The sequence below is a fragment of the Odontesthes bonariensis genome, chromosome 3 (genome assembly GCF_027942865.1).
Source record: "Odontesthes bonariensis isolate fOdoBon6 chromosome 3, fOdoBon6.hap1, whole genome shotgun sequence".
Lineage (NCBI taxonomy): Eukaryota > Metazoa > Chordata > Actinopteri > Atheriniformes > Atherinopsidae > Odontesthes > Odontesthes bonariensis.
The window spans coordinates 36,150,940-36,170,327 of NC_134508.1; the positions used below are offsets into that span (position 1 = coordinate 36,150,940).

At 40.2% G+C, this 19,388-nt stretch overlaps 1 protein-coding gene across 9 annotated transcripts in view; it reads left to right on the top strand.

The window, feature by feature from the left end:
* The window catches only part of rap1gapb (RAP1 GTPase activating protein b), a 128,192-nt gene that overhangs the window by 104,503 nt on the left and 4,301 nt on the right, over nucleotides 1-19,388 (top strand). For 5 of the 9 annotated variants that reach the window (XM_075461643.1, XM_075461634.1, XM_075461635.1 and 2 more), the window contains 12 exons: nucleotides 9,457-9,612; nucleotides 9,755-9,826; nucleotides 9,929-10,015; nucleotides 10,324-10,470; nucleotides 12,281-12,412; nucleotides 13,507-13,584; nucleotides 15,689-15,798; nucleotides 16,242-16,358; nucleotides 16,625-16,751; nucleotides 16,909-17,002; nucleotides 18,108-18,217; nucleotides 18,867-18,914. In XM_075461643.1, the coding sequence (XP_075317758.1) occupies nucleotides 9,457-9,612; nucleotides 9,755-9,826; nucleotides 9,929-10,015; nucleotides 10,324-10,470; nucleotides 12,281-12,412; nucleotides 13,507-13,584; nucleotides 15,689-15,798; nucleotides 16,242-16,358; nucleotides 16,625-16,751; nucleotides 16,909-17,002; nucleotides 18,108-18,217; nucleotides 18,867-18,875 (1,239 nt within the window). In that variant the 3' untranslated portion in view covers nucleotides 18,876-18,914. The remainder of the gene's footprint in view (nucleotides 1-9,456; nucleotides 9,613-9,754; nucleotides 9,827-9,928; nucleotides 10,016-10,323; nucleotides 10,471-12,280; nucleotides 12,413-13,506; nucleotides 13,585-15,688; nucleotides 15,799-16,241; nucleotides 16,359-16,624; nucleotides 16,752-16,908; nucleotides 17,003-18,107; nucleotides 18,218-18,866; nucleotides 18,915-19,388) is intronic. The other 4 variants (XM_075461636.1, XM_075461642.1, XM_075461637.1 and 1 more) reach the window with 3 other exon arrangements.

Below are 19,388 nucleotides of genomic sequence, written 5' to 3' on the forward strand. Positions count from 1 at the left end.
GACTCCTCCAGGTGTAGCTAATGGATGAGGACCCCTAAAATCCCAATTTAAGTATTTTCACTTAATGTGGATTAATCATTTAATCAGTAGCACAGTAACAACATTTTGGATATGCTTTCTTTCACTTTCTTGCTGAAAGTTGAATGAGAAGATCAGTTGTAAGTTTCGCTGTAAGATCCTTTAAATTGCTCAAGTTTCCAATACAGCAGAGGTACAGAAGACTGTACAGATCTGCTTGGCCAAAACCAAGGGAAAGAAAACATGAAAATGGCATGTTGAGTGCTTTTATATTGTACAATTCAAGTTTTATAGATCACTAAAAGTACTTAACACAAGAAGCCACAGTGACATACACTTACACTGCACTTTTTGACAACACACGTCTCAAACATATCATAGGGGTGTCAGGGGCAAGTAGAGCTTCATTAAGCTGCCGAAGAACACTTTGACAAGCCAACTGATTGGGGGTCCAGGGGATCAAGCCACTGACCCACCAATTAGAGGACAACTCAATTCTGAGCCACCGTCATGATAAAAGTCTCAGATCATAGAAACAAAAAAGTTAGCATCTGAAAAATAACAGCTGTGCCACAGTTAAAATGGCACTGCCACAATCATCATCTTTCAACAATAACCCCAAGGAGAAGCTCCAACCATAATCTTCCTCCTGATGATGCCCCCCTACTAGTAGATACAACAATTAGATAACATATTAACTTATAGCAGTGCTTTGTCCAGTACCCGTTATCTATTTGACAATAACATCTCCCTAATCAATTAACACAAGCATCATACAACGACATTTAATCTACCAAATTTTGCTGAGATCTGCTACTAGATGAAAAAGTGAATAAGGTGGATGAACACTGTGATGTCAACCACTCTAATGTCTGTATGATACACAGTCTGTTGTATTTGTCATCTTGGAATTAGCTTAATTTTCAAGAACTATTGCTAAACTAAATATGGATCTGAAATGTCCAATTAACAAAAACCTTCACCATGTGAAAGCTTTGCAGATATTTGTGAGCCATAATTTGCTAGGCCCATCTGCAGTTCTTGAGAAGGCAAGGCAAGGCAAGGCAAGGCAAGGCAAGGCATCTTTATTTATATAGCGCATTTCATACCACAGACAACTCAATGTGCTTTACATAAAGACAAGGCATTTAAAAGAACAGCATAAAGCAGCATAAAAACAAGCAATTTAAAGAGAGAAAAAAAAATAAAAAATAGAATAAAAATTAAAGCAATCAAAGAAGAGGGGAAAAAGAAAAATATAAACTCAACCATAAGCACACCGAAAGAGAAATGTTTTTAACCTGGATTTAAAAGTGCTTACAGTTGGGGCTGATTTCAGTTCTGCTGGTAGTTTGTTCCAGTTGTGTGCAGCATAAACGCTAAAAGCTGCTTCACCGTGTCTGGTTTGAACTCTGGGCTCCACTATCTGACCTGAGTCAGCAGATCTCAGAGCTCTACTGGGTTTATACTCAGCTAGCATGTCATTCATGTATTCTGGACCTAAACCATTCTGTGATTTGTAGACGAGTAGCAGAACTTTAAAATCTATTCTGTATCTGACCGGGAGCCAATGTAAAGACTTGAGAACTGGGGTGATGTGATGTGATCTCTTTGTTCTGGTTAAAACTCGGGCTGCAGCGTTCTGAATGAGCTGCAGCTGTTTGAGACTCTTTTGGGGGAGTCCAGTCAGAAGACCGTTACAGTAGTCAAGTCTGCTGGAGATGAAAGCATGAATCAGCTTCTCCCGATCTGTTTGGGACATGAAACCCTTAATTCTGGATATGTTCTTAAGTTGATAAAAGGCTGATTTGGTGACTGATTTGATATGATTGTTGAAGGTCAGGTCTGAGTCTATCAGCACGCCGAGGTTCCGGACTTGGTGTTTAGTTTCTAGAGACAGTGACTCAAGATGTTTACTGACAGCAAACCTCTTCTCTTTGTTGCCAAACACAATGACCTCAGTTTTTTCTTGATTTAATTGAAGGATATTTAGGTTCATCCACTTTTTGACTTGCTCTAAGCAGTCGCACAATGACTCTATAGGACTGCAGTCATCTGGAGACAGTGCCAGATATATCTGTGTGTCATCTGCATAGCTGTGGTAGTTGACTTTAGAGTTCTTCAGAATTTGACCCAGAGGCAGCATGTATAGAGTGAACAGAAGGGGTCCAAGAACTGACCCCTGAGGAACTCCACATGTCATAGCCACTCGATCAGATTGATTACTTCCAATAGTCACAAAATAACTCCGCTCCTCCAAGTAGGACCTGAACCATTCTAGGACTGTCCCGCTGAGTCCTGCCCAGGTTTCCAACCTGTTCAGCAGTATACTGTGATCCACAGTGTCAAATGCAGCACTGAGATCCAACAATACCAGAACTGACACCTTGCCTGAGTCAGTGTTCAACCTTATGTCATTTAACACTTTAATAAGAGCCATTTCTGTACTGTGGTGAGGTCGGAAGCCTGACTGAAATTTGTCAAGGAGTCCACTGGAGTTCAAGAAGTTACTGAGTTGATTAAAAACCACTTTCTCAACAATCTTGGCTATAAAAGGAAGATTTGAGATGGGTCTGTAGTTGGTTAAAATGGAAGCATCCAATGTTGTCTTTTTTAGGAGTGGCTTGATGGCAGCTACTTTTAAGGGTTTAGGAAACGTGCCTGATTGAAGTGAGCAGTTTATTATTTGCTGCAAATCTGTTTGGACAGAGCTTACAATAGTTTTAAAGAAGTCAGATGGCATTGTGTCAAGACAGGATGTCGATGGTTTAAGATGCTGGACTGTTTCTTCTAAGGTTTTTTGGTAAACTTTATTGAATTCTGACATCATAGTTAATTGATTCCTAGGTGGTTTTAAGGTTTGCGTCATTTTATTATTTTGCTGATTTATGTTGATATTTAGCCTTATAGATTTGATTTTTTTCATTGAAAAAACAAGCAAATTCATTGCATTTTTCTGTGGAACAGAGTTCTGAAACTATCTGTTTTGGGGGGGTTGTCAACTTATTAACCATAGCAAACAGAGCACGAGTGTTGTTGATGTTCTTATTAATCATTTCAGATAAGTGTTGCTGTCTAGCCCGGAGTAACCCGTGGTTAAAATTACAAAGACTTTGTTTGTAGAGGTCATGGTGAATTTGAAGTTTAGTTTTTCGCCATTTACGCTCTGCTTTCCTGCATTCTGTTTTCAAGGCCTTTACCATAATAGTGTTCCTCCATGGTGTTCGCTTTCTGCTCAAGATCATCTTATTTTTAACAGGTGCAACAATATCCATGACATTTGAGAGTTTCAAGTTAAAGTTATCAAAAAGTTCATCAACTGTCTCTGCACTTGCAGTTGAGGACATAGCTATAACTTCCATAAACTTAGCACTGGTATTCTCATTTATGTACCTTTTTCTAACAGACACACGGGTTAACTGAATGTTTGGAGTTAACTGTAAGTCAGAGAACACACAGAAATGATCAGAGAGCGCCAAGTCCTTGATATCAACAGAAGAAATGTCAACACCTTTAGAGATAACCAGATCCAGTGTGTGGCCTCGAGTATGTGTGGGTCCATTCACATGTTGAATGAGGCCAAAAGTGTCAAGTAGAGAGCAGAGTTCTTTGGCATTAGTGTCCATGTTATTGTCCATGTGAATGTTAAAATCCCCTGTTATGATAAAAAAGTTATAGTCAGTGCAGATAACTGACAGCAGTTCAGCAAACTCATCAAAGAAAGTTCCTGGGTATCTAGGTGGTCTATAAATGATTAGGAAGATAACTTTTGGATCCCCCTTTACTAAAAAACAGAGATATTCAAAAGAGCTAAAATCACCAAGTAAAATTTCTTTGCACTGAAAGACTAATTTAAAAATGGCGGCAACTCCCCCGCCCTTCTTACCACTTCGACACTTATTGATAAAACTGAAATTTGTTGGTGCTGCCTCATTGAGAATGGTATCACAGCTACATTCAGTCAGCCATGTTTCACTAAGAAATAAAAAGTCTAGATTATAGGTCATGATCATGTCATTTACTAAGAGGGATTTGTTGGCTAGTGATCTGATATTGAGTAGGGCTAATCTCGTGGAGACAACAGGTGATACTGGTGTGTTTCGGGGTTGACACACTATATTCAATAGATTGGTAGATTTAACTGAACCTTTTTTATTTCTCACCAGTTTGACCACTTTTCTGTTACCTGTCATCACAGGGATTGAAAAGGCTGTCTGAACTCCATAGGGCCCTGACTTTATCTGGGGAAGAGCATTCTTGATATCAGTATTACAGCCTGGACCCGGCACATATCAGTCAGACTCACAGATATTATGATTCAGAGGAGGTGGGGGGGGTTGGTGACTTTGGTTTGATGGTTGTTTCCAACGTGATGGACGTGGTGGAATGGGAGGGGCTGGATGAGGTGGGATGTTAGGGGGGAAGAATATGGGATTTTGGCGTGGTGTCAATTGTATTCCAATATTGAGAAAGCTCTTCATCCTGTCTGGGAAGAGCGGAGAGTGCTGGGGGCTTGGTGGGGTGTGGGGGGGCGAAGGCTGGGGGTTTCCCACTGGGGCTGGGGGAGACTCCGCCTGTTGGACTGCCGGGGCTGGTGAAGACTCCACTTGTTGGGCTGTTGGGGCTGGTGAAGACCCCTTATCTTGGGGTGAGGATGATGACGTTGCAGGTTCTTTCTGGATCTGCTGTCCTTCATGGTCAGTCCTTGTCTCAGCGCCCTCACCAGAGCATTGTCCTATCTGTCGTTTTGGATCGTTTTGTCCTGTCTCGTCCTTGATAGGGGCTGCTGGTGTGTGACGCAGAGAGTAAAAAATGTTGGAGCTTAGCAACTGAACTCCTGACTTGTTAAGGTGAAATCCATCTGCCTTAAAGAGGTGCCTGCGTCCCCAAAAGATGTTGAAATTGTCAATAAAGTTCATTGAATGAGCAGCACACATGTCTTTGAGCCATCTGTTTAGCATCATCAGTCTGCTGAATCTCTCATCTCCTTTCCAAACTGTTGGTAGAGGTCCACTGAAAAACACCTCTCTACTTGTGCATCAAACTTTGTTTACCAGGTCCATAAAGTCTTGTTTTAATACCTCCGATTGTTGCTTCACAACATCAAGGGCTCCTGTGTGTATGATGAGAGATTTCAGTGTCGGATGCTCAGCAACAATGTCCAGGATCTTCTTTGAGATATCAGACACCATGTCGTTACTAAAACAGAGTATTTTGGTCTTTTTCTTGCTGCAAAAACGTTTTATCTCATTCACAGCTCCGTCACCCACTATCAGAGTTTGAGGCCCAGTGGTTAGCTCTTTCTGTGGCCTTGTAGCATATAATTTAGCCTCATACCTTTCTCCGGTCTTGGGAGATGAGCGTTCTTTTGGAGAGTCAGGATTTTGAGAAAGTGGAGCAAATCTGTTCTCTAGCAGAATTCCTGTGTCTTGTGGCAATTTGCTCCTGGTTTTGGTGGTGGTCTCGGTCCATCGTTGCTTTTTCTTTGGTATCGGGGTAGAGACATTCCTGTGTGATAGTGCAGGCCACTCGGAGTCATTGTGGGTCTCCAGGTGTTGGGTTCTGCCTGATAACCGTCTTCCCACATCTGAGGGAGGCGATTTATAGTGTTTTGGCTTAGCACCAAGGGAGTTCCAGGGAGGACTGGTTAAATATTTTCCATTTACGCCAGGCTCCTGCCGTGTCTTGGTGGTGCCAGTTAGCTTCCTGTTAGCCTGCTCCCTTTCAGTGTTTTGGGATACTGGCAGAGTAGTTTCATTCCCATATTGTCCATTTATCTCCACGTTCACTTCAAGCCGATTAATTTTTGTTTCCAGTATTGCTATCTTCTGGAGTAGCTTGTGGTAATCGTCAGTGGAAAAGGGAGGCATCTTGCTGCTAATTAGCTTCAGTTAGCTGAGCTCCTCCAAAAACAGGAAGCTGCAACGGAATTTCCACACGACAGTTTCTAGATGACTTTCTGATAAAAATGATTAAAAAAAAGTCTTGGTTCACTTAAAAGAAAAATAATAAAATCATATCCAAGACTTGTGGAAAGAAGTAAAATGATTTAAAAGCAAATAAAGCAATAAGCAGCAGGAGGAAGCAGAGACACGTCTGCACTCTTCAGAAGCAGGAATCCTACGATTCCTGAAGTATAATTTCTCAAGGATTAACCATTTCAAATAGCATTGAACTCTTGACACTGATGGTCCTCCTCTATCAGTTTGCGACTGAAGACTTTCATCTCTTTGACTCTGTGGTGCAGTAAGCTGCACTAGTTCTCAGAAGCTCGGTGCTTTTAGTGGTTTGAACTTTGTTACCACAGTAACCCTGCTCAGACGGTCCATATTTCCAAGGCATGGAGACAAACAGAGGACATAAACAACACCCACATGGGATGATTCATCAGGGAAAAGGAGGCAGGGTGCACACATGATATCACAGCATTATTTCAGGAAGGAGAGAGCACAGCATTTATCTAACCTGACTAAATGTACCCCTATTTAAAAGGTTTTACAGCAGTACCAGAAGTCAAATGTCTAAATGCAACACTGCACTTGCTGAGTTTGAGTCTAACTGTCCATAATGGTGATTTAGTTTGGCAGTGCATTTGCATGAAGAAAATGAACTGAATATTTTTCAGCTGTCAGATATCTGGAAGACTTATGTGTGTATGACTATTAACGTTGACAGTTAATAAGCTCAGGGGAGTAACCTGGCTGCCCTGGATTTGCCGTCATATGATCCCTGTATTCCTTTAAGCCCTTAATAACATTATTAAAAAAATGGTATGATGATAACTAAAAAGCATCATATTTTGTCATGATTTTTATGAACACAGATATTAACTGGTAAACATAATTCTTAGTTTTTTCTTTGCAACTTAGGCAGTGAAACTCTATGTTGGTAAGTCCTGCTATCAAATAACTACTGACTAGAATAGTAATTTTTTACAATACAATACAATAGTCATTTTACAATCGTAATATCAGAGCATTTTTGATAGGACAAATTTTTTTTTATGGAGATGTTTGGAGTTTTTTTTGTTGTAGTTTAGGTTGAGTGGAGTCTCTTTCCTTTTAATCTGAAGAAAAGAGTTACCATCTATTTATGCATTTGCTCCACACTTCTGGCGTATCAATGACTGTGGTGACTTCAGCAAATAATGAAAACTTGCCAAGTCTGAAGCCAGATGGTTGATTGTTCTCATGCTAACAAACAAACTGGCTTTAACAGAGACTAAAAAGTAATTGAGCTCTGGCTGTAAACCAGATGTCATCATCATAGCTTAAACCCAGAGTGAATATTTAGTCTGTTATCTGCATACAACTGGCAAATTCATGAGACGTTTTTCAGCAGCACCAACAAACACCACAGCTAACATCACCATATGTAAGGAAGCTTTATTAAATGGCAATATTTCAGTGTTAAATTGTCTAATTAGTGATGGAGGGTAATCACTGCACACTGATGCAGAGATTCACAATGCTGAGGCTTCTCCTAAAGCATCCATTTTTGCTTAAACTGTCTGCACTGATAACATTTTCAAATCATGTTTCTCTATATCACCAAACTCTATCTGTTGGCACAATCTGATATATATTTCCCCCACTTAGATGCAACAGAAATATTTGGGTCACAGTCTCCATGATAAGAATTTGATTTTGATTCCCTGAACTGCATCCACTTTAACATTCTGATATTCGCTGGCATCTTAGATTATTTTACTACTTGAATGCTGAAAAAAAAAAAAATCTGGGACAGCACCACGTCTCAAACAGAAAATTTTCCCCAACTACTAAAAAGTTTAATTTGCATACATGGCAACTTGTGAGCCATGCAAATTAGAATTCCTTGCAAGAGGCAATGAGGTGACAACATGCATTCATAATTCAGCTCAATACGTCCCTGATGCTTAGCAAAACTAAGCTTTTCAAAGAGAAATTGCTTCGATAAAAATGTAATGCTTGAGCATGGTCACTCTGTCCTCGAGTGTGTAAGTGTCCTTTTGGCAACAAGAAAAATGCAGTTATTTGTCAACAATGATGACAGTCAGCCATCTGTGTGATCATCACTCATTTTTAGTTTGACCTTGCTGTACTTTCACTGACATTAAGATTCCTTAACAACTTCGTTAATTTACATTATCACTTAAATTGTATTCATATAATCACTAAACATGAGAAAGATAATAGGATATGGATTTCTAAATTGCAAATACAATAGTACATAAAGTCAGTACATAAGACAGTACATCATCTTTAAATTCAAAGTTTTTATGTTACAGGATATTAAAAATGAGCTTCTCTTTACCAATTCTTAAAATGAAGTGAATTTGGCCAAGTTTTAGCTTAGTGGTACAGAGGAGGTCATGATTGTCTCGATGACTGTAAGGTGCTCAGGTTTTGTGGCTGCAAAACAAGCCCAAATCATCACCCTTCTACCACGCAGTTGGTAGGAGGTGTTTTTTTTAAGATTTCTTTTTTTTTTTTTTTTTTTTTTACAAATGTACATTATGGCCACCCATCTCCACTTTGGTTTCATCTGTCCGAAGACAGAAGTCTGCAGATTTGTTTGGATGCAACTTTGCAAACATGTTCACTCTTGTCTACCTGCAATGTCATGTATTTGAACATTTTACTTGTTAACTGAGGCCGGTAAAGTCTTGCGTTTTTTGCAGTTTCTCTGAGTGTTGCATGGTTTGACCTTGGAATGAACATGCTCAAACATCCAAGATAAACAACATTCTTTAATGTTCCCCAACTGTGAATAGCCATTCTCACTGTATAATGGTGGACAAATGACTTTTTAACCCTTTTAAGATTGATGGACAGATATAATTGTTTCTCTAAGACCATTGCCGATGTCTTTCCTCTTCCGGCATTGTGGTATCACACAACTGAATGCACCAGACCAACAAACTCACAAAACTTCTGCTTTCATAGAGATGTTCACACTTGCTGATGATCAATTAATCAAGTGCATTTGATTTACTTATCTTCTTAATTCCTATGGAAGTAAGGGTGGAATTCACAAACTGCTTCTGCATTTTAACTTGTGTTTTGTTTTATAAATAATGACACAAATTGATACCACATATGTTGTTAATCATAGGTTGTATTAATCTAATTTTGAAACATTGTAAGAACGAAATGACTTTGTATATATGTTCTGATATGTGTGTGTAAACCTTAGAACTAACTATATATTCATGTTAAAATTAGCTACAAGATATTGGATTTCAATATATTTGACCGACAATGAAACTGAAGTGACTTGCATCTAAGGTAGAATGTTGGAATCCAGGATCCCAGTTGTCGCTACCTCACTGCTGGGACTATGTAGTATTTATTTTCAGTCAGTGTTTCAGTGCAAATCCTGGGAATGATTCTGTGACGGTCTTGGGTTTGCCCAAACTGGTTATTTGAAAATGATTCAGCTGTTGTTACCCCCCAGCTGCAGAGGAAGAGGCACATAGGCAACGACATTGTGGCCATCGTGTTCCAGGAGGAAAACACACCCTTTGTACCAGATATGATCCAGTCCAACTTCCTGCATGCATATGTGGTGGTGCAGGTGGAAAATGCATGTACAGACAATGTCACCTTCAAGGTTGGTTTCAATCACAGCTAATGTTCTACAGGGACCTGTTAAATCCTTGCAAGATTCTCTCACACATCATTGATCTTTGCAATTAGTCTTGTTTGGTTTGTTTGATAATTAGTCTTGTTTTCCCATCCGATTTCTCTTCCAGGTGTCTGTGACAGCAAGAGATGATGTACCTTTCTTTGGGCCTGCTCTGCCTGACCCTGCCATCTTCAAAAAGGTCAGCAGGCACAAAAGTACACGAGCACAGTTCCGTTTCACAAGTAAACATCATATGCCTTCATTCACTCTGCCTCAATCTTTTTGGAATTGCCTTCATCAGGGCCCAGAGTTCCATGAGTTCCTTTTCACCAAGCTCATCAATGCAGAATATGCCTGCTACAAGGCTGAGAAGTTCGCCAAGCTGGAGGTGAGAAGCAAACATTGCTTTGGGAGTGTGAATGCCTTGAATGTGTTTGTGTGTGTGTGTGCATGTGTTTACACCTGTTTGTACAGGTTTGCATCCTGCTGGCTGTACCCTTGATAAGAAGTGACAACATATCATTGCTTCCCTTCCCTCTCAGACAACAGCCACCCAAAGCATAGCAGCTGTTGTGCTGATGTTTGTCATCCTGGTGTTATTTTTTACTGACCTGTCACCCATGCAGCTTAATATGAAATTATTGATTCACTTCAATTTTAGTTTTCAGAATAGATATCCCATGTTGTTGTTGTCAGGAACGCACACGCTCGGCCCTGTTGGAGACATTGTATGAGGAGCTGCACATCAACAGCCAGTCCATGATGGGTCTGGGTGGAGACGAAGATAAACTGGAGAACGGGGGTGGAGGAGGAGGAGGTGGCGGCTTCTTTGAATCCTTTAAGGTACAGCATCATTCTTCATTTGATTCAGAGCGCTGCTAATCTGCAATACCACATGCATGAGAGAGAATGATGACGCCTGGAAAACTTTTAGTATTTCTTTTTCCTCCCCTTTTTCTTGGCTGGGATTCTGGGTATTCACACATGAGAAAACAAAGCATAGACAATTTGCTGTATCTCAAAGGACCAGTCCTGTGGCATTTGCTTTCCTCTTTTGGCAGCGACTGCTGAACTTGGTGTGTTTTTGCATGGTGGTGGGGTTTGAGGCCATGGAGTGTCCTGTTGTGTATGAAAGGCACTTTTCTCTGACCGAGAGTGCTCCATCAATGACCATTAGGGTGGTGGAGTGATGCTCAGTAGCTGAGGCATGGTGGCAGGAACTGTGATAGTGTGTGCCTGATGAACGATTTAATGACCCCTCATTATGGAGCTGATGATGCAGTTTGTACGTCTCCCCATGGGCAGCATTCCTCCACTGTTTTTTTCCTTCTCTCTGTGTTGATCAGTACTTTTCAGCCATCTTTTTTATATTTCTCTGCACCTTTAGTGAAATATAACTTCAGTTCACCCTGCTTCTCTCACTCTGCTATTTCTGAAGGCTCGTCATTCCTGAAATGTGCATACAATGCCTCTGCATAAATGTGTGCTTACTCTACTTTTCTGCCTCTCTCACTTTCACACCTCCATAAATTGCATCTGCAAAGATTTCCCATTCTACCTTTCTCTCTGTGCTATGGTATAGATGTGTCTCGCTGTCTCTCATATTTTACGTCACTGTCTTGGTCTTCCTTCCTCACCCTTTGTCCGACAACACAAAACTGAACTCCAGACAAGCCCACAGTTTTTTTCAAACTTTTGTGAAGCCTATTTGTTTTTCCACCCAGCCTCTCCTCTCTGCCTGTTGACCTGCACTGCCCCTAAGTGTTCAGAACTAGTCCTGCATAGAGTTCCACACTGGCCTTTTGCACATTTAAGCACATACCTGTACAGGTGCACTTACATATTCATGTCAAGGTTGAAGGCAGTTGTTACTTTACTTTCTATAATCTTTCTCTTGATTATTTATATTCTATCACACCTAACTGTACATAGACTCATATCAACAATATTACACACTGACTTGAATAAAAATGTTAAAAGTTGGATGATTGGATCAAATCAGTTATGATGAACGACATTCTCTTGTCTTTTGAAAATAACATGTTCCATTGATTACCCACAAAGGCTTTGTAACTTCAAATAACACTTATGCTCTGTGCTTTAGCAAAGGTGATTATTATATTACCCAGCCAGCATGTCCATGTGGGGCCCATAAGGTTTAAATTTGGGCTGCAGATAAGGGTCCCATATGGGTTTGTCCGCAGTTTCCACGGTGGCCTCACCTGTGTTTGCCCATATGGGTTTCAAAGTGCAACTTGAAGGGTTAGGGGTTAGGGTTACCCTAAGCCTTAAATTATTCCAAAGGCAATACAGATAAACACATCACACAAAGTAAAAGAATGTTCACATTCAAATTGGCTAAATGCAAAGTCCAACTAAAGCCACACAGCAACTTGAAACCCATATGGGCAAGCACAGGTGGGGCCACCGTGGAAACTGCGGACAAACCCACATGGGACCCTTATCTGCAGCCCAAATTTAAACCTTATGGGCCCCACATGGACATGCTGAAATTAGATTTGGGCATGACTTGACCTGATCCACACTTATCTGCAACATTTAAGGCCTTAAAATATTGGCCAGTGTTTTGCGTTTCCACACAATATCAAAGTGGATCCACTGACAGACGGTATCTCATCATTTCTCTCTGTAGCGGGTCATCCGCAGCAGAAGCCAGTCTATGGACGCCATGGGCCTCAGTAACAAGAAGTCACACACAGTCTCAACTAGTCACAGTGGCAGCTTTACCCACAATCCCGCAGAGAGTCCCAAAACCCCAGGGATTGTAAGTAGTCCATTTTGGTTCACGTGTTGCCCACCTAACACATACATTCAGAATACAGTATTTTCACTGCAAGGTGGATAAATACACCTAAACCTCCATAAACTAGTATTCTTTCTCCAAAGCAGCCCCATAACAAACGACTCCCATTAGCGCATTTTAGCACCTTATTGAACATCAGGATGTAAATATCAAAGCTTTCATTTAATTCTTTTCATTACGGACATTTTAATTTCACTCTGGCTATGTACTAAAACAGCTTTCACTGATTGCATTTTTCTATTTAGTCGTCTTGTTAATGACTATTTGTTCTGTTTGAGGGGAAACACAGCATAACTCATTCTCAGCATTTCATTCATTTTCATCTGTTGAAAGAATGGTTATTACCGCATAGGGTGGCAGACTAATAGGGTCTTGATGACAGACGATATCCATTTTGCAATGAATCCAGTGATTTTCTTATCTGCAAAAGATGTTTGATTGTTTGTGAACCTCAATCTAGTGTCCATCCCAAGTTTTGAAGTGAGCTCAGGTGGCAGCTGTATGACTACCCAGATTCCCTCCCTTCTTGCTACACTTTCTAATGACTGCTTCCCTTCCAAATGCCGTAACGTCTTGTTGCAGCTTTGTGCATGTGTGGCTGGAAATGCATGGCACAAGCCATAAATGTGAGGAGCTCACCATCCTGTTTGTGTAAGGCTATGCACTACCTGTTTTCTCGATATTCCTAATTTCTAAATGGTTTTTTAAAGGCTACCTGTTTGACTATGTCAGCCCTCTTTCCCCTTTTCTATCCTAAGTTACAAACGTGTGTGTTTGTAACTTCAGGGCAGCAACTGCTAGCATGCCTGCTAATTTTGTAATACTCCTGTCAAGTTCTCCTGTGTTGGACCCCAACCTTTGTCATTTATATCATGTCTGCTCTTTTTCTCATGCTGTAAGCTCCTTCTAGGATTTTTGCACCTTGCTGTTTAAATTCTTTGTGCTGTACGCATGAAATCTTCTGATATGTTCTTTTCTTTCCTCCCCCTCTTGCTTTTTCAATCTGTCATCTCCCCTCTCTCTCTGCTTCTCCTGACCTGTTATGTGTGGCACAGTCCTTGCTTGTCCCAGGGAAAAGTCCCAGTAAATATGGACGCCGAGGCAGTGCCATAGGGATAGGAACAATAGAAGAGGTTCATGTATATTCTCCCTTCTTTTTTCCCCCATTATTTAAAATGGTCTTTGCTTTTCTTTCTGCGAGTATTGCAACCCCAGTTCCCAAAAAATTGGGATACAAAAATTTGGGTTAATCAAAAAATGCAATGTTTTGCAAATCTTATAAACCATTATTCTCTTCACAATAGCACTTTTCATATTTTCATATTCCATGAAAAATATGGGTTCATCTTGAATTTAATGTCAGCAACATTGCTCTAAAAAGTTTTGACGGGACCATGTTTACCACAAAGGACCATCCCCTCTTCTATTACCAACTGTCTGTAAGCGTTTGGGAACTGAGGAGACCAGGGCTGGACTTTTGGAAGAGGAATCTTGTCCCATTTTTGTCTGATATAGAATTCTAGCTGCTCATTTTTCCTCTGTCTTCTTTTTTGCATTTTCTTGTTTTATGATGTGCAGATTTTTTTTCAATTGGTGAAAGGAATTGGTGCCTGCAGGTAGGCAAGTCCAGCCCCCAGACAATTCTACTATAAAGTCATGCTGCTGTAATAGATGCAGTATGGGGTTTAGCATTGTCTTGCTGAAATAAGCAAGGCCTTCCCTGAAAAAGAAGTTGTCTGAATGGGAGCACATGTTCCTCTTAAACCTGTAGATATCTTTCAGCATTGTTGGTGCCTTTCCAAATGTGCAAGTTGGCAGTTCATTGGACACTAATGCACCCCCATGCCATGCAGGCTTTTGAACTGAAAGCTGATAACAATAGAGAGGGACCCTCTCTTCTTCAGTGTGGACGAAGCTGCGTCCATGATTTCCCAAAAATTATTTTTAGTGAATGCCCAAAGATTACAGGTATCCACTATTCATTTTCAACTGTGTCCTTTGCACACAGAGATGTCTCCTGAATCTCTGAATCTTTTGATGATATCATGAACTGTAGACAATACAACGTTCAAAGTATTTTAAGTGGAGGAACATTTTTCTGAAATTGCCTCAAAATTTGTTGACAGTCTTTTTTTCGTTTTTAGATTTCTGGGCCTCTGCCCATCTTTACTTCTGAGAGACTCTGCTTCTCAAAGATGCTCTTTTCATAACCAGTCATATCACTGACCTGTTTCCTCTTAACCTAATTAATTGCAACATGTTCCTCCAGCTCTTTCTTTTGAGTAACACTTACTTTTCCAGCTTTTTGTTGCTCTAGTTGCAACTTTTTAAAGATGTGTTGCTGCTATCAAATTCAAGGTGAGCTGCTATTTTTCATGAAATAGTGAAATGTCTCATTTAAAATATTTGATGTTTCCTAGGTTCTGTTTTGACTAAATATTTCTTTATGAGATTTGTGAATCTTGCAATCCCAACTTTTTTGAGATTGGGGTTGTCGTAGTTCTTGTTGTAGACTAGATTGTGTTTTACTTCCTGTGGCTGTGAGAAGTTTCTATATTAGTGGGTGTCATTAGATGTAATAAAACTTGTTTAATTGCATTTCTAATTACAATTCCAACCATTTCATTCATTCATACAGCTAAACACTGCAGTGTTCTGTACTGTGGCTGATAGGAAATGTTCTGGGGTAGACTGAGCACTTTGGCTCAGTTACGTCGCTGTGAATCTTTGCAGAATCAACAGCAAATCACCGTGCTTTAAATATGAAATCCGTAACATCCCTTTACTTGAAAGCTTATTTCTAAATGCTTTGAGAGAAAAGTAAGGAATTTTATGGGGGAAACTGTGAACAGACTCCCTCTAATATTTCTATTTCAAATCAGAATTGTTGACATGATTTGGATATGTTTTAATTTCATGTTTAGTCCCCTGTCTGACTTTTGGTCCACTGTGTCGTAAAAATGATTTTTTATTTTCCATATCAGCGATAAGATTAAAATATATATGGAATTTAAAAGCCCAGTGGACATTGGATTTTTAAAACATGTGGCCTAATGTGTCATTACATCATCTCAAGATTTATGCAGCCATCAGCATCATCATGAATCCTTCACATGTAGATACCGTTCACTTAACAAGCTTCTTGCCTAGAACATGTAAAATGTGTAATGTTTGCTTTGTCTGTTATATCATCTCCCAAAATGTGTGTCTTACATTCCTCTCCCTATCTACTGTTAGTCATTGATCATTCCTGGGAAAAGCCCAACCAGGAAAAAGTCTGGGCCCTTCAGCTCCCGTCGCAGCAGTGCCATTGGCATCGAGAACATCCAGGAGGTTCAGGAGAGGAGGTGAGAGGACAGGGCGGAGCGGATCAGCAGGGAGTGGGTCATGAGGAGAGAATCATGTTGCAACAGATGGAGGGAAAGACATTAAAATGAGGAATTCAGCCATTAGATTGTTGTCTTGTTGGATGGCTTTGATGATGAGGATTTCTCACTGTATGTTAAATGCTGTACTTGGGAAAACTAGATTTTGTGTAAATTCTAATTTATGTTAACTTTTAAAGGGGCTACAATTTAGGGAGCAGAATTTATTCATGAAAAACAGCAGTTAATCAGCATTTTGTTTTGATGAGCACACACTGTGGACACTTGTTGACTAACAGGCAGGTTCAACAGGAACAGAAAGCGTTGTTATGTTTTTCTTAAAACCCTGATTAACCTGATATGAAAGCATTGTAAATATTCATTGTAAAACCTTTAACACATACTCTTACACCCCTGTGCTGAAGCCGAGAGGTGTCACCCAGCGCCCAGAAGACATCAGACAGCTGCTACTTGTCACAGGAAAACAAATCAGACAACTCCTCCAATCACAGTTCTCCAGAGTTTACTGCCACAAAGAACAGGTGACTGTCATCAAATTCATAATTTAATGTTATGTTATATCACATTCAAATACACTGAGAATGTATTTGTACTGATTTACCCCTTTGTGTGGGTAGTATGTTGAAGTAGTAAACTTATTGTTTTCACATTGTGATGTGAACACTGTAACTTGGCTTGGAAGTTCCAACTTAGGGACATTACAGGGACTTTTTTTTTTAAAAAGTTAACAAACTCAATGCAAGGGAAAGGAAGATTCTTATGTGCTCAGAGTGACCCAGGTGTGTAGTTTGGCGATGTGTTGCAGGGCACCCTCCATCCCTGAGGCTCAGGACCTTTCTCGGTCCTCCTCCAATGCCAGCAGCTTTGCCAGCGTTGTGGAAGAGCATGAAGAAGAAGAGTATGACACTGGACTGGTGGGTGGACTTTTTCCTTCCAAACATTTTCATCTCAAGATATACAAAATAAATGCAAATATAGTCCATGAATGTGGCTTTGGTTGAGTTTATGCTGCCTAATTATACACAGTTGGGAAAAACTTTTTCAAACTTTCTTTATTTGCCCTTCTCACAGGAAAGTGTGTCCTGTGTTACGCCAGTAAACAGAGACTCATTTGTGTACGGCTCTGGGGTGGAGGACAGTGCATGCAGCCAGGGAAGTCCTCCAGGTGAGTGTGAGAGAAAAAGTTTCACATTACCAGGCCAGCGATAGCCTGAAGCCATGAGAAGCAGGCAAGTTCCTGAAAGGGCAAGTGTTTCACATATCTGGGGAAAATCTAGCTTGGCCAGACTTAAAGGGATAGTTCGCCTCTTTTGACATGAAGCTGTATGACATCCCATATTAGCAATATCATTTATGAACATTTTCTTACCCCCTGGTGCGTCCTGTGAGCCGAGTTCCAGCCGAGTTTTGGCGTTGATGAAGGTAGTCCGGCTAGTTGGCTGGGGCTTAAAAAATAAAGCGTTTTGCTTCTCAAAACAAAATGCATTCAAAAGAGTAATACATTTGCATCACAAAATCGTTCAACAGAAAAAGTCAGACCTCACAATCGCTTGGCGCTATTTCTCTCTACCTTCATATCACTGCGTGCTGTGTAAACCGTGCAGACCGAAGAGCAAACCGAGCAGTCCCCTGCTTCCGAGCAGTAAACACAGTAATAGGTGCAGCTGTCGGCAGGTGGCTGTACGCATTGATATGAAGGGAAAGAAAATAGCGATTGTGAGGTCTGACTTTTTCTGGATGAATGATTTTGTGATGCAAATGTATTACTCTTTTGAACACATTATTTTGAGAAGCAAAACGCTTTATGTTTGTGGCCCCAGCCAACTAGCCGGACTACCTTCGTCAACGCCAAAACTCGGCTGGAACTCGGCTCACAGGACGCAGCAGGGGGTAAGTCAAATTTAATAAATGATATTGCTAATATGGGATGTCATACAGCTTCATGTCAAAAGAGGCGAACTATCCCTTTAAGAGTAACACTGACTTCTTCCTGAGCAATTAATATTGCAGCAACAGTAAGTGATGAAATTAACTTCCAACAACACATGGCCCTGTTTCTGTGCAATTTGGCTAACTTTTTTTAACAATATACAGTTTACTAAATCTAAAACATCCATCGCATTTCTAACACTGCCCCTGTTAATGGTTATCTGAGCCATTCATCTTTTCAAGTCTGCGATATCTTCCTCTTTTAGCTTGAACAGCTGGCAGCAATTCTATGTGTGACTTTATTACTCATGACAGCCACACATCTGTCCCTTTCCTCCCAGCACCATCCCGTCTTCAGCAGCAATCAGATGAAGTGAAGACATCAGAGCCAAAAGGGACAGACAGTCAGCCCAAGATGGAGCAACTCCAGCAGGAGCCCAAGCTCTCATCGGTAAGATAAAGGGCTCAGCATCAGTCTTTAAATGGCAATGCTTCACAAATCAGCTGAATGAATAATCCTTCAAACTAGTTTTTAAAGTAATGTGTTGACTAGAAAGACCCTATTTTCACAAGTTGTAGCTCAAATATGAGAATGTGTTGGCAGGTAGTGATGGAAGATTATTTCCTGATATGCTATAGAATGAACAGTACAACAAGACCACAGTGATGCTACAATCATTTAAAGCTAAACGCCAACATCAGCATGTTAACATGCAGTGACAGTGTTCACATTCTAATGTTAAATGGGGGTGTTTATTATCTTCACCTCAATTTAGCTTTGATAACAAACTGCTTCCTTTGTAATTATTCCATTATAAGTCAAATTAATGGACAGCTGGAAATGATAATCGCTCCAGATGAATTGCCAAATAGCAGAGCAATCTTTCCAACCTGAAAGTTGTAATGCTAATAAATATCTGTAAAATATTTAATTGCCACAAGATCCATAGAACTTCACAGCTTCATTGAGTAAAGACAAAACAGATATTATCAAATAGGAAAGAACTGGTTTCAATCACACTCTGTTTTGTGTTGTAAATCCTTGGTTGTTGTATTTGTTGATATTAACTGTGCCGCATTCTCTCCGTATTTATATGCAGAACTGTTAGCCACTCTTCTCTGATCACTACATCGATGTCCATCTTCAGGTTAGACACAATACTGACATAATTGTGGGGCTACTTGTACATTAATCCTTTCTACATATGTTGTAGAAGTTCTCAAATGTTTTAATGTCTATCAGGTGTTTTTTAATGTATAACAAGGTATAGCTACAAATTGCAAAATCGGCAAATCAATGCTGGAGCCAAGTATTTCTGATTTGAATTTCTAGATCATCCCTATACTCAAAACAGCAAAGTAACAGCCTGTATGTTCTTTATAGATTTTTTTCAGGAGTGAAGCCTGACTACTTGCTGTGTTGGGCTGTACAGCTATTTTGCATTTGCTGTTAGGAACAAATGAAACAAGAAGCAAGCAAGTTATGAAGAGAGGAGAAATTATGTGGGAAAGATAGTAGAACCAAAGCCAATAGAAGAACTACATCTCTTGGCAAACCAAGGTGCTCAACCTCAGCTGAGAAGTAGCCAGGAGGTCATATGGCTGTAAGTTGGCCAAACTAG